Source organism: Meles meles, chromosome 2, assembly GCF_922984935.1.
Source record: "Meles meles chromosome 2, mMelMel3.1 paternal haplotype, whole genome shotgun sequence".
In the NCBI taxonomy this organism is placed as follows: Eukaryota; Metazoa; Chordata; class Mammalia; order Carnivora; family Mustelidae; genus Meles; species Meles meles.
This window is the reverse complement of record NC_060067.1, coordinates 108721837-108736731: the sequence shown is the minus strand read 5'-3', so window position 1 is coordinate 108736731 and position 14895 is coordinate 108721837. Positions and strand designations below refer to the sequence as shown.

Sequence of the window (14895 nt, the reverse complement as noted above, 5' to 3'; positions counted from 1 at the left end):
GTACAGTATTAAAGGCATGGAAAATGAAAGAATCAAGGCAAATTACCATATCCATACTTCTGATCCACCAGATGGAAAAGGTGAAGTATTTCCCACCTTTGCTAAGTACTGCCTGAATACCGGCTCCATTGAAAAGGTCTTTACTATTTTTGGATACAGCATATTCGTAGCAGGAGTGTATCCTCACAAATTCCAAAGGATCTTTAAGGTTCTAAGTTTGTCTTTTTTTTTTTTTTCCGACAAAGAAAGAGAGAGAGCAAGCACAAGCAGGGGGAGGGGCAGAGGGAGAGGCAGAAGCAGGCTCCCCGTGAAGCAGGGAACGCAATGTAAGGCTCAATCCCAGGACCCTGGGATCACGACTTGAGCTGAAGGCAGATGCTTAACTGACTGAGCCACCGCTGAAGGCAGATGCTTAACTGACTGAGCCACCCAGGCATCCCTAAGTTGTCTTTTTGAAGAATAATTTCTTCTCTAAGTGCCCCCCCCTTTTATTGGCATGAGGTTGGCACAGCAGGAAGAAGGAAAATAGATATTATAACTAACAGTGCCCTGGAGGATGGGGAGAGGCTCTACAGAATATCTCACTTAATCCTTACTACAAATCTGAGAGGCGGGTGTGACCGCCTTTATGTTATAATCTAAGGAATCGAGGTTGAGAAGTAAAGTGGCTTGCTCACGATCATGCAACCAGTAACTGGATGAACGGACTCCTATTTAAACTCAGCGTTCACTGACATCAAATCCATCACCCTCCCATCATTCCCTTCTGTCTCTTACAAATTATAAATGGATGAATGAATTCTAGCCCTAGTGGTCATAGTAATTTAACTTTGAATATCACATTCATAATTAAAGATGTTTTAGCTTTTGCCAAAATACATATTTGAGAAAATGAAATATGATGCACATTTACAACTGAGGGTACGGGTTGCTCTATAGATAAAACGTAAGTTCTGTTTTGTAGCTGTGAGAGAAAGCATTTCTTCTTTCAACATTGACTCAACACAATGTACTGGAGTGCCTGATAAAACAAACATTTTTTTCAGATTCCATTTTTGTTTATTAACACCAGAAATAATAGCATTTTAACAGTGGCTACATTTACTAAGCATCTGCGATATGCCAGGAACTGTATTTGGTCCTTCACAAAACAGAATCACGAATCTTCACAATATCCCTCGAAGGTCATTCTTAATCATTTGCATTTTGAAAATAAGCAAACAGAGACATTATTTGCCCAAGGTCATACTTGAGAAACAGTTAAATTCAGTTTTGGCCTGAATCTAAAGTCCTTGCTCTTTCTAGAGTTCCATGATATTCTCAACCTAACTGCACAAATCATTCAATGTCTGACAAGTTTTGGACAGATTCTCCTTCCACATTTATTCTTTGTAAAAAAAAAAAAAAAGACACTGAATTAGGGGCTAGGAACCCCAACTGCTAGATGGGTTCTCTCATTTAATACTCACAAGACACGAGGCGACTTAATATTTTGAGGTCTCAATTACCTCCCATAACTTTATCTAGAAACTTTATATGACCACTTCCAGATCTGAATAACCACAAACTTCTGGGACAAAGACCTCATCATTAATGCAATTATTGATTAATATTCTCAGTAATTCTAGAAGCTATTTATAGAACATTTTCCTACTTTTCTGTAGGTTAAAAAAAGAATAACTAACATAAAAATGCCAATGCACCAATATGTATTCTTTTTCTTCAGTGACATAAAATATTCATGCATAAATACTTCCAAAATAACCTCACATTAATAGGTTACTCATGAATTTTTATTATTTTGTATTATATATATATATATGTATATGTATGTGTGTGTGTGTGTGTGTGTGTGTGTGTGTGTGTATATATATAACAAAAATACACGGAAAAAAAAAAACCCTTTAAACCAAAACAGTCCCAAATATCTATAGTCACGAAATTCACAGTTAACATTTCATTTCCACCTCCCACGTCCGCCCCTGCCACCTGCCTCTAACTGTCACTGGGATTACAAAACTCAACTAGAGCCCTAACAGTGTGCTGTTCTCTGAAGTACTTGAAAGGCATTTATCTCCAGTGCAGTATAAATAATACAAATGGTTGTACTTCAAGAATCACTCGAGACCAACTCCTGAGACCTTGTCTGAGAAACAGAGAAAGAACAAAGTCTACCATCAAGAAATCTCACTATTTCACAGGCAATTATACATGACCTCCTGTCATTGAACAGTTACATCAGAGGCCTGGAGAGGGATGATGATATATATACAGACCTTGTGTTATTAGCCAAATTTAGAGCGGACCAGATTGCATAGAAAAAAGTGCTTGTCTGTTGCACATGCACTTGTGAAGAATAGCCAGAACAACATAATGGAAAGAATACTAATCCCCATGAGTCTGGAGGTCTGACTGCCAGTTCTTTCTCTGATGTCAAAGTTATGGTCTAAAAGTTATGCAATTACTTGGTCTAATTGTTTTTACTGCACCTATAGAACCCAGCGTAAACATGGAAGCCATGCCATGCACAAGATACAAAATCAGTAATCAAGGGACAGCTCCTACTTGAAAATAGAGAAGAGCCACTGGACCTCTATTATTTTTAATGCTACAACTAGGTGCCCTGAATAGACTGAAACCCAAGAATAAAATTCATTCCTCTGTTTACCACACTATGCACTAAAATGTTAGGCCATATCCAAATTTGTAAATTTTTTTTAGTATTTTATTTATTTATTTGACAGAGAGAGAGGTCACAAGTAGGCAGAGAGGCAGGCAGAGAGAGAGGGAGAAACAGGCTCCTCACTGAGCAGAGAGCCCGATGCGGGGCTCGATCCCAGGACCCTGAGATCATGACCTGAGCCAAAGGCGGAGGCTTAAACCACTGAGCCACCCAGGCGCCCCCAAATTTGTAAATTAAAGGGGTTTCCCCTACTTTAAAATTTGAGATTCTGATGAGACACAAAAACCAGTATTTTGTAATTGTCAGCATCAGGGAGGATGATGATAGGGCAATTTGTGAAAAAACAAAACAAAGCAAAACAGAAATACCCAAACAGACCTTCTAGTTTCAGAGAAGTTAGCAACATATTGCTAGCAAGAGTTATTAACTGGTTCACCAAACCATGCGTTCAACACATCTCAAGTGGATTTCAAGAGGAATACAAAGCGTCTTTCTGAAAGCCTTTAGATTAGTAATGTAATGCTCCCAGCATACTTCTCAGGCTTTCTCAGCACCGCTGGTGCTATTTTCAATAGAGGAGAGGAGAGGTCAAAAGAATAGAAATAATGAATTCTAATAATATTTTTCTTCTCCTTAACTCTAAATGACCATCCATGCCCATCTTCAAAAGATGGGACAGAGGGACAGAAAAGAAACAAAGATGAGAAGAAAGCAAATGGCGGTACTCTAGAATCATGAAAAAACAACCAGAAAAAGAAGAGGAAAAAGCATAATAGACCCAAGAATTAATTAATTAATTAATTAATTTTTAAAAAATTCAGTTCTGCCACCTGTAGACTATAGATACCCCAGGAGGAAAACTAGCATCGGTGAGTTCTTTTGGCAAAGTCCTACCATCACAGAAGGAGACATGATGGCTTGATGGATAAAATTCCTTTTTTTTTTTAAGATTTTATTTATTTATTTGACAGAGATCACAAGTAGGCAGAGAGGCAGGCAGAGAGAGAGGAGGAAGCAGGCTCCCTGCGGAGCCGAGAGCCTGATGCAGGGCTCGATCCCAGGACCTTGGGACCATGACCTGAACCGAAGGCAGAGGCTTTAACCCACTGAGCCACCCAGGCACCCCAGATGGATAAAATTGTTGAGACAGGACCTATATACTTGCAATGTTCTTTGCTAATATTTTAAGATTTTGCTGTATGCTGCATGAAAGTGTTTCTTTGATTCTGGGAGAGATACTATACATTTTTAAAAATCTGTATTTTCCCATGGAGATTACTTTTTTCTTTTATTAACATATAATGTATTATTTGCTTCAGGGGTACAGGTCTGTGAATCATCAGTGTTACACAATTCACAGCACTCACCATAGCACATACGGTCACCAATGTCCATAACCCAGCCACTCTATCCATCCCCCACCCCCAACCTCTAAGCAACGCTCAGTTTGTTTCCTGAGATTAAGAGTCTCTTACAGTTGGTCTCCTTTCCTGGCCTTGTCTTGTTTCATTTATTCCCTCCTGATACTATTTTTTCAAGGTACAATTTTCCTTAAGGATTTTGTGAAAACATATATGTATAGTTTTTGTAGTACATATTATAGCTTCTATAAACACAATCTCTATGATTCCTTACATTTTGAAACCTGACTTCTAACTCTCATTTCCTTTTTGTTTTGCCCTCAACGTCCTGTACTTGCCTGGTGTGTTTTGTTTTAAAAAGATTCTTTTCATTATTACTAGTGACCTAGGCTAAGGGAAATTTATTAATTCATGAGGGTTGCTGTATTTGGTGAGCAAGGACTACAACTTATAATTCACTTTTACTCTATAGTTCGTAAGACTGATGACAAGAGTGAGTGTTCAGTCATTTGTGGAGGCAGATTTCAAGTCTTCATTTTTAGGTAATTTTGTCTTAATGATGTTCTTTAGTCTGGGTTTCTTGAGAAATTTAGTGTTTAAATTGCTTGATTTACTGCATAGGGTCTCTCACTGGCAAGTTCTCAATAACTTCCATGTAGTGACTGAATTTCAATCTGAAATATTTTATCATTAATAAATATGAACAGTAGGTATATATAATTTCTTTGAAGCTGTGAGCTAATGATTTTGTATTTTTCAAAATTCACATGTGTGTGTTACTATATATAATCCTCTTATGAACATATCTAGTCCTTGCCTGCTCCTCCTACCTTGTACACTCATCCTTCATGGCACCTTGTTACTTTGCTGTAAGTGTCCTACACAGAACTTGGCTGATGGTACCCTACGTACGTGAAGGAAAGAGACTGTACCAGATATATCTATGAAATAGTATGCGCCAATTTTATGATTGTGTGTGTACTTGTGTGTGTGTGTATTATGTGTTTCTCTTTTTAATATTATGTTAGTAAATTTTGAAGAAGCTCATTATTCAAATACAGAATTTGGGTAAGTCAATAAAAGGAAAATGATGGAAGGGATGAAGAAGGCAATGATCAGTTTTTTCCTTTCACAGTGCTTTGCACCATACCTGGCACATGGTTGGTGTTCAATAATGTTGGTCGAAGAAAAGGTCTAAGGAAAGGAAAGAGAGAAAGGAAGGACAAGATGGAGAAAGACAAGAATGACAGAAAGAAGGCAGGCAGGCAAAGAAAAAGTAAAAACAAAATTTTCCAGAACATAAAACATGTAACTTCTCATGAGGCTAAAAATATAACCAACCACATATGAACAGTATGAAGGGTACATGTTGGAATTCAGGAGAAAGACAGTATGTCACTTCAGAGGATAAGCCCTGTTTTAAAATTGCCAAAGTGTCTCTGAATTAGACAAGAGTGGAAACAATATTGGCTCTGTCACAAAGTAACTGTGTGAACTTGGACGAATATTTCTCCTTATTTGAGCTTTACCTTCTAAACTTATAAAATAGGAAAAATTATGACCTGTTCTGTTGTTTTCAAAGTATGAAGGTCAAATAAAATGATATATGTGATTAATATCCATGATAATATATATGATCAGATAAAATATCTGGCACCTGAAAAACACAAAGTATTATGATGCAGTTTCAAATCCTTCAAAGAAGGGATAGCTATCTATGTTTTAACACATTGCCATTTTATAATTCCCACCTGAAGTGTCACATCGAAATACTAACATCTGGAGAGTCTGGGCCAAAAACTGATCCTTGCAATCAGTTCAAGTCCAGTGAAACAGTGTGAGTTTTTTCTACGTTACAATTTCACATAGAGAACTTTAGGTATTTTTTTGCTAAGTCAAGAGGAAAGAATGAGTTATGAGTTCTTTACCAGTTTTACCTTTAAGTTCTTAATCTGTATTGTTAAAATGCTAGAAATAAGGCTTAAGCCACTGTAGTAAATGAGAGAAAAATGTTTAGCTGAAGTTTTAAACTGCTAGAGAAGTGGGCATGGCCTTAGAAGACACTGTGCCCATGCCTTGCTCTCATTCAATGTGGTCGATACTCATAAGCTCCAAGTGCACTAGGATACCTGGGCAGGAGGTACCTGGAATACTGGTGGTATCTGTATGCAATCACAGAACACCCTTTTCACCTTCAAGGTTGTACTTGGTATCAAGCCCTAAGCTTGCTATGGTTCTAGGTTGCTATCTCTAAGATACCCTTGGCACTGAGTTAATATTAAGCCCATATCTTTGATATTTTCTGTGGAAAGTAAGATCACTGCAGACTTTTCAATATTGGCAGGGTCAAGTTTCTTGCAGATTTAGAATTTCCAGACAATGAACAGCAAGTGATAAGCCAATGATTTGGGTCTTTAACATTACATAGATTTTCCCTGTTTTTCCTTCTATTAAATGCTTTACAGAGAATTCGATTTCTAGAGAAATAGGTTTCAGTTCAGTCTAAGAATCTTCTAACCATCTGTCAGAAGACGGAATGCAACACCTCAGGACACATCCCTCAGCTGATCCCCTTCAACTGGCAGCAGGACTTGCCAATGAACCTGCAGGGAGGATTTCTCATTGCTCCAGATCCTGTCTTCATCTTTGTTTAAGGTCTTGTATAACTTAGAGAGCTCGATCCTCTAATTCTATGGGCGACACTCTGTGAGAAGCAGGGATTACCTCACTCACTGAGTTACTACTTACTTAGGGGAGTTGCACAATTGCTTCACTGCCCAAATCCGTAATTATGTAGCAGTGATGGCAAGGCAACCAAGAAGTTCATTTGTCATTGCAACGATACTGAGGATGCATTCGATTAAAACATATACTCAGAGTAATTCTTAACTATTAAATCTTGATGGGTTTCCTGTTTTATCCTCTGTCCCATTAATGCTTCAATGTAAGCAAGTGGACGACTGGACAAAAGTATCTATTTAGAAATGGCCTCCAGCAATGACACTTTCGCAGTGGAGCTAAATGAACAAAAGCAAGAGTCTAAGTACCTACGGGACACTTTTTAAAGAGAGAAATTATTTATTTGAGAAGAACATAAGAGACACCCCATTCTTTTAGTAATGTATATATTTGAATGTATATCACTCATGTAATTTTAAAGGGATAACAAATGACTTCATTTCAAAAGCTGTTCTTTTCTTATTGAAGAACAGTTAGTCATCTCAACATAAGGGAGCCATGAGCTGAACAGGGGATCAGGACAAACACTGCCCCAAAAACTTGCAGATAACAAAGCTGACCTAAAAGAACACAGACAGAGGTTAACTTGCGAGCCCTGGCGTGAGGCTGCCAAGTTTCAATCTCAATCTTTTTGCAGGTTGTGTGAACCTTGGCAAAAGTGTGCAACCTCTCTGTGCCCTAGTTTTTCATCAGTAAAATCATGATTAGAATGTAATTCATGGAGTGTTGAAAGATTAAATGTATTTACACACAGAAACTTAGAGCAGTGTCTGGCACAAAGTAAATGTTCTATTATTACATTATTATTATTATATGCAACTTGCATGAATAAAGCAAATAACATTTGTGCACATGCTATCCCAACTGAAGGGAAACATTTACATTTACTAAATATATTATTACCAACCTAAGACTTAAAAGAAAATATACCAAGTTGTAGCAGTCAAGGTGACGATAATGATAATAGTATAAGAAATTATAATCACAGTTAGATTAATTTCATATACTAAAGAGTCGTGGATTAATTTCATATACTAAAGAGTCGTGGATATAACAGGCAGTGAAAGGGGACATTCTGCCAAAACCCCTCACTCCCATCATCTCAGAGGGGCGATTTCTCTGAAAACCAATCAAAACTTCCCAACTGAAAGTTCTCTTCAGCCTTAAATGTCCACATAAATTTCTTTTCTACCACCTCATACTGATAATACAAAAAGGTAATGCTAAGAGTTTTCTTCATGTTTTCCACGTTGCTCCTCCGTGAGCTTGCAGATTCCGTGTCATTTGTCCACAGACTGTCCTAGGTTTAATAATCATTATAAAGAAAGTTTTTCCAATGTGTGTAAAACAATACTCATTTGGGTAAAGAATAAACATTTTTTTTTAGAATAAAAATGCTTACTAAATAAAGGGAGGAATTACTATTTTCTGATGGGACTTATTTTACTTATTGTTTTGCGTTAGTAACAACAAGAAAAACACATAGCCTACATCTTGTTAGCAAATATCGAATAACAAAATGCTACCGTGAATATATGTTTACATTTCTTATATTGAGAAAAGTGATCTCGGCAAACAGTTGCTCAAGACCAATTAAGAGGATCCTTAGATTTGATATGGTGGCAAGAGAAAAGTAAAAGCTGAGAAAATTGTGGCCATTAGACAAAATCTCTGGATTAATTTTACCTAATTTGTAAAGCACTAATGATCATATTTATGCCTGTGGTTGCAAAGGCCTAAAACATGCTTTAAAAATGTTGATGTCAAGCTAAAGCTTATTCCCATGGTTAAGACAGGCCTCGGGTTCTACAGAAATGGTTTCCTGCTTATAAAATACGGTCAGTTTTGTAGGGAAATAAGATTTTGGCACGCTATAGAGGAAGACGCTAAGATTCTAACTTAGGGTTGCCTGGGCATGAATTCTACTCCTTTCCAGAGACAGCCCCCCTCCCCTGCCCCTAACCATCTCCCTTTTTTGCCCTGGATAAGGATCTAGTTGGTTCTGTGTTTGGCTCCTGAACCAGGCAGGTGCCACATAGCACTAAGTTTGTGAACACAATTCCTAAAAGCTGAAACAAGGTCTTGGTATGAATGAACTACGCTAGGATAAGAAATGAGGTTCTCGGGGCACCTTGAGGGCTTAGGTCATGAGCCTGGGATCCCAGGATCCTGGTTTGAGTCCTGCTTCTCCCTCTGCCTGCCACTCCCCCTGCTTGTGCTCTCTCTCTGTGTCAAATAAATTAAATCTTAAAAAGAAAAAAGAAAGAAAGAAATGAGGTTCTCAGGGCTGGCAGCCCACGGCATTGACGGTGTCACTGAGGTTTGAGTGCTCACCCCAGACAGCAGGGGACCAAGCTGAGCTGACCTCAGATATGCTGCATTTGCTCCTGTGTGTCCACATCACGACTGCCAGTGAGATGCTTCCCTTGGTTTCTTACAGGAGAAATTCAATCCTCCCTTTATGACAGTATGCCAAGCCACAAATTATCTCTTTATTTATAAATGGTACTTCTGAAGATCATGACTACTATTTGAAGGAAAATATTTGAGGATGTTGACTGTGTCAAGCTTTGGTAGGGCTAAAATGCTTTTTAAAAGTAATTCTATCAATTTTCCTAGTTTAAAAGTCCAAACCATCATAACACATTTTTTTTCCCCATTAAAAAGGGTAGGATTTTAGCATACGATGCTTTTCTTGTCTTATCCTTGAAACCCAATTTTGCACCTCTCTCTTCCTTAACCTACTTTAATACTGAATTAATTTTCTTCCCCGTCATTTTTAATCTTTGGTCTTAATTACTAAGTTAGTGTGGTTGCCATTTAGGTTTTTCTTCTCAAATCCGAAATACATTTCATTTAATAAATTTTATTTAATTACTTAGTTTTACTGTCAGTAGCTCTTCCTGGAACTGAGTGTATACCCCTGGTATGTATATTTGTATTTCTCTATATCCATATTGTATACCATCCACCCATTCACCCCCCCCCCATATGACAACTCATCTAAACTACAGGGAACTGGCACCACACCGCAACCTTGTGTGATTTCCTTTAGATTACTCTGAAGCACAGGTGTATCGCTAGAGAGATGAAGGTTGAAAACACATTTTTCCAGAGGTTCGTTATAATTTTCGGCCATGCTAAGGCAGAGTTCACATATGCCCCCATTTCTCAATACGGAGAGATTTTACTCTAAGATTGCTTTCATGTCACTTCGTCAGTTAAGCTTATTATTATTATCATTTGGTCTCCACGGACTAGTTTCCACTCTCACTTAAGACCACTCCTTTCTTTGTAGTATTTTCCAAGTATGTCTGAATCATTATTGATGGAATTCATTATTTAACATCTATTTCACCACCAAGTTAAAAACCAAGTAGGATGAAGGAAAATGCCTATCTTGTTCATTTTATACCTGCAGCAACTAGCACAGTGCTCAGTACACGTTAAGTTCTCAGTAATGGTTTGTTGCAGTGGTGAGTGGATGAAGTTGAAGTCATTTTTATAGGTGGCATATTATTATTATTATTTTTAAAGATGTTATTTATTTATATGACAGAGAGAGAGCACAAGCAGGGGGAGCAGCAGAGGAGAAGCAGACTCCCTGCTAAGCCGGGAGCCTGATGTGGGGTTCAATCTCAGGACCCTGGGATCATGACCTGAGCCAAAGGCAGATGCTTAGCTGAGTGAGCCACCCAGGCGCCCTGGCATATCATTATTATTACTATTATTATTATTATTATTATTATTAGCAGAAGCAGTGTGCATGTATCATTCCTGTAGTTTTCTTCTGTTCAGTGGGTTTGGATAATTATGGAAATTGTTTTACCCTTAGGGCTACAGATTCAAAGGAGGAAAACAATTCAAACGGGAAAAGTGCTTGGCAAATGTTTAACTCCAAGTTGGAAAGGGTATCAGAACTGGGTACAACAGTAACTTAAAGTGAGGTAGAGCTCTGTGGATCTGGTAGGGCCCTTTGGGGCACTGTCTTGCTATTTGATTTCCAGAAAGAAAATGCTTCAATCAATGAATGTGTTGATGGCCTACCATGTATAATGCATGCTACTTGGCTTTATCATGTGCTCCAAAAAGCCCCCACTTCAAACTAATTATAATCCATCGGGAAGATATAGCAATGCTAACTATAGGAAGAGCTAACAAGAAAAAAAAATTAAGTGATAAGTACGAGGGCAAATGATTGGTATTCCAGGAATTTAGGGAAGGCCTACCAACAGAAGTCTTTAGAAATTGTGTCAGACTGATGATTTACAGACCTTGTACCCCTGAAACAAATAATACTTTATATGTTAATAAAATCAATACATAAATAAAAGAATACAAAAAGAGAGAGAGAAATCTTTAGAAACTGACTGGAGTCTGAGAACAGGCCATTTAGATGGGCAGAGAAGAGGGAGACAAGTATTCAAGATAGAAAAAAAGTTATGTGGGCAACGACGTGGTGAAAGGGAATAATTTGTAGAGGGCCATGAGCGGAATAATGCAGCTCGCTAAAAGCAAAGGGTTCACCGAGGAAGAAGCAGCGAGGTGGCTTATAAAGGTAGATCGAGTCACAAAGTGAAACTGTAAGTAAGAGGCTGAGGAGAACGGGGTATTTTCTGTCAGTTTCCCTGAAGCCACTGACAGGTGGCATAATGATAGCAACATAAAATATTCAAAGATGATAATATCTTAATACTGTGCAGCATTTTGTTGCAAGGTAATTTCATCTATTATTCACAGAAGAAATTTTTTTTCTCCTTTTGCAGAGATGTCACTGCATGTCAATACATGTAAATGAGCTGGCTGTTTCCTTGGAGAGCTGTGATTGCAAGCTCGCTCCATCTTCTGCCCAGACAGGTTGCAGGAGTCCTCAGAGTGAGGAGACAGAGGCCGGAGGAGGGGTGAGGGGTTGGCCTGTGCTCCTGTGAGAGGGCAAGGCTAAGCACCACGTGAATCAGTGTGGGCTACAGTAAGGAAGGACCACTTACAGTCCTCATTACTTTTAGAAAGCCTCTTTTCATTGCAGGCAAGCATGGAACTACTAATCACAACCTACAGACATTTAAACATGAAGCTGATCACACACCTAGGATTGGTTTTAAGATGGCAGAATACACCCATTTTTTTCTCACTACTTCATGTAGTCGAAGAGCTCTTGCTGCTGCCTTAATTTGCAGGCGCTTAAAAATCGCATCATATTTTAATTCTTGGGTTATACACAACTCCAAAGCCTTATATGGTCATCTGTTTCTAAGAATCAGACGGTTAATTTAGAGATTCTTCACTGCTGTCTTTCCATTGATGATATTTTGAAGGAGTTTGCAACCCGGCTTTCTGGCACTGCCTTTTACAATTCTCGTTAACATTTATTTTATTCAAATACAGTAATAGCCTCACTTCAGCCGTGAATAACTGACTCCCACTCCCACATACTGTACACAGTGTTAGTATAATAGCTTTAAAGTGCTTCAGAGGCTTTACACAAAAGTCTTTTGAAATTATGCTCAAACTGAAGAATATATCTTTCTTCTTCCTATCAGTTTATCTTTTTCTCTCAGGAGAATTTTTTCTTTTATGAAAAGGTTCCCAAAATGAAATGCTTCTCTCCCCTTCCCGAGAGATTGTGATCTACCCTAAACACAACAGAACACAGCGAGAGAACTACAAGCCTCCAAGATTGCAATCCACTCATGTCTATTGTTTTTTTTTTTTTTTTTAAGTTCGTGCCTTGTTAAATCAGAACCATAGAAAAAGAAGCAATGCATACCCTATGGGAGAAATCGCCATTGGTCTCAAGGAAAACCACTACCCAGCCTTATAATGAGAGGAAAAACTTAAGTCTGTTTTTATGGAGTGAAATCCCAATCTTCTTTTTCCCTTACTGTTTTGACTTTTGTTCAATCATTAAAAAAAAATTGTATGTATAGTCCATGCTACTTAGTAATTGGTCTCTGTCAAGAAAATTACTTTTTTGGGTGCTCCTTTCACTAGGTGAAATAGAAAAAAAATTGTTTTAATGCCATAAAGAAATAGGAAACTAAGTGTTCAGACTGTATATACTTTTGGGGAATAGTAGGATCAGGATGGGACAGGCAGGATGACCTGCTGGGTTCCTGTATTCCTTCCAGGTACCACTGGGGAATTCTCTGGTATGAGAACCCACATCCAATCCAAGGGAATTCAATCTTACTGCTTTTATACAAAAGGGTTCAAGATTGAGATTTTGTTTGGCAAAAAAAAAAAAAAAAGAAAAAAGAAAGAAAGAAAAAGAAAAAAATTAATTCAAAAACACTGGTGTTGACTTTATTTTATTCTATTTTTCTTTTTCTAATCAAACAGTCACCATTCTTTAATGTCCAGATCACGTTTTACCTTAAACAAGGCCTTCTCCAACCATTCTAGAAAAATGATTCCTTGTCCAACCGACTCAATGTTGGTTAAGCTAAGCTAACTCTCTTAGCTTCACTTAATGACACTGTGTCTTATATTTGTATTAAATCACCCAAAGGTGTTAATTCATCAACTGGCTTATAAGCCCTGGGCACACCAAGAACATGGTTTGTTTTACTTTATATGCTTCTTGCCACAGAGTACTAAAGACAGCTCCTCTTCTAGAAATCAGGCAACTAGGAAACAGGGCACAACTCTCCTGTGCTCCCTGCCATCCATCGCTGTGACAGAAATGTCACAGTGCCTTCTGATAACTTCACTGCAAAGCAACAGAGGAGGGCCCACAACAGTCAAAGTGGCGGTGTAAGAGACTGCGGTGTGACCATCCCACCCCACCCAGCAGGTGTGTCTCTCTGGGCTATAGGGTCAGGACAGCCACGTGAGGTATCTATAGGACAACACAATGTGTTGGGGGGGGTGTTGGGGCGGGGAGGCAAGGATCTCAGCAAGCCCCCCTCACCCTCAGATATGCTGCAAGGATGTTATCTAGACCAGTGCCAACCAGAGTTAAGGGCGTTTTCACATTTTAGCCCCCATTCCGTCACACCTGTAACACTCTGTGTCATCTGAATATAGAAATTACCTTGATAAAAGAGGATAATGTGACCCTTGCTCCTCCCCTCTTCCCTAGAGTCAGTAAAGAATGCCCTCTTGTTTCCTGGTCTTTTTTAGGCACACAAGTATGGAGTTTCATAAAGGAAGGACAGGATGCTAAACCAGAAGGCGTGGGTTTGATTTTGGTTCTTTATTACCTAACTGAGTGACCTGGGGCAAAGCAATTAGCCACAGAGACCCATTCTGCATACTAAAAGGGATGGGGGCTAAGGATATTTATTTTGAAGTTTAATTCAATTTTTTTTTAAATAAATGAATATGCTCTGGCTCACAGTAGGTACTTGAATAAATGCAATTTAAACTTGAATTTGAAACAAAAGCTTTTGCTCATTTCTCCTAAGCTCTTACATGCACAATCACCCTGTTCTCATTGAAAGACACATCCTTTTTAAGAAGCGTGATTTTGGATTACTTTCAATTATTATTCATTTTAAAACCTCTATCTACCAGAGTAGTTCAGCACAGACCCTGCCATACATTAGAATCTCCTGCAGAACAGTTAAAAAATAACAATGCCTGGGCTCCGCGTCTGACCAACTGAATCTGTAACTCTGAACACAATCACAAATTTGCATTCAGCAATATGTGAAAAAGCCAGGGGGAAAAAAAGGATGACTAAAAATCCTTCAAACCAAGCCATTCAACCATTCAAACCAAACCCAAATGAAACATTGCACAGGGTAGGCAAGACTGCAAGAGGGATCTAAAACCACTTACCTTTGTTATTGTATACATCTAAGTAATTTGGTGCTGAGAAAATTGTAATTAGAGAAGGGAAGCCTGTCGTTTGGCTTTTCCTGTACATGCGATACCTAAACACAATAAAGACGAGTTACAACAGGATATTATGGAGGGGGAAGATGGTATCAAATTACAGATTCAAAATAAAATATTCAAGTTACGTTTTATCACTCCGAGACAACTCAATTACTTAACATTAAACAAAATTTTCTCTCTAAAGTCTGTTACACACAGACATGATTCCTCCCAAGGTCAACCATGAAAACATACAATCAGGTGGATAATACCCAAAGAGGCCTTTCCTAA

At 38.3% G+C, this 14895-nt stretch overlaps 1 protein-coding gene across 5 annotated transcripts in view; it reads right to left on the bottom strand.

The window, feature by feature from the left end:
* The window catches only part of PPP3CA (protein phosphatase 3 catalytic subunit alpha), a 322846-nt gene that overhangs the window by 41121 nt on the left and 266830 nt on the right, over positions 1-14895 (bottom strand). For all 5 annotated transcript variants that reach the window (XM_045992725.1, XM_045992700.1, XM_045992690.1 and 2 more), the window contains one exon: positions 14566-14660. In XM_045992725.1, coding sequence (XP_045848681.1) covers positions 14566-14660 — 95 coding nt within the window. The remainder of the gene's footprint in view (positions 1-14565; positions 14661-14895) is intronic.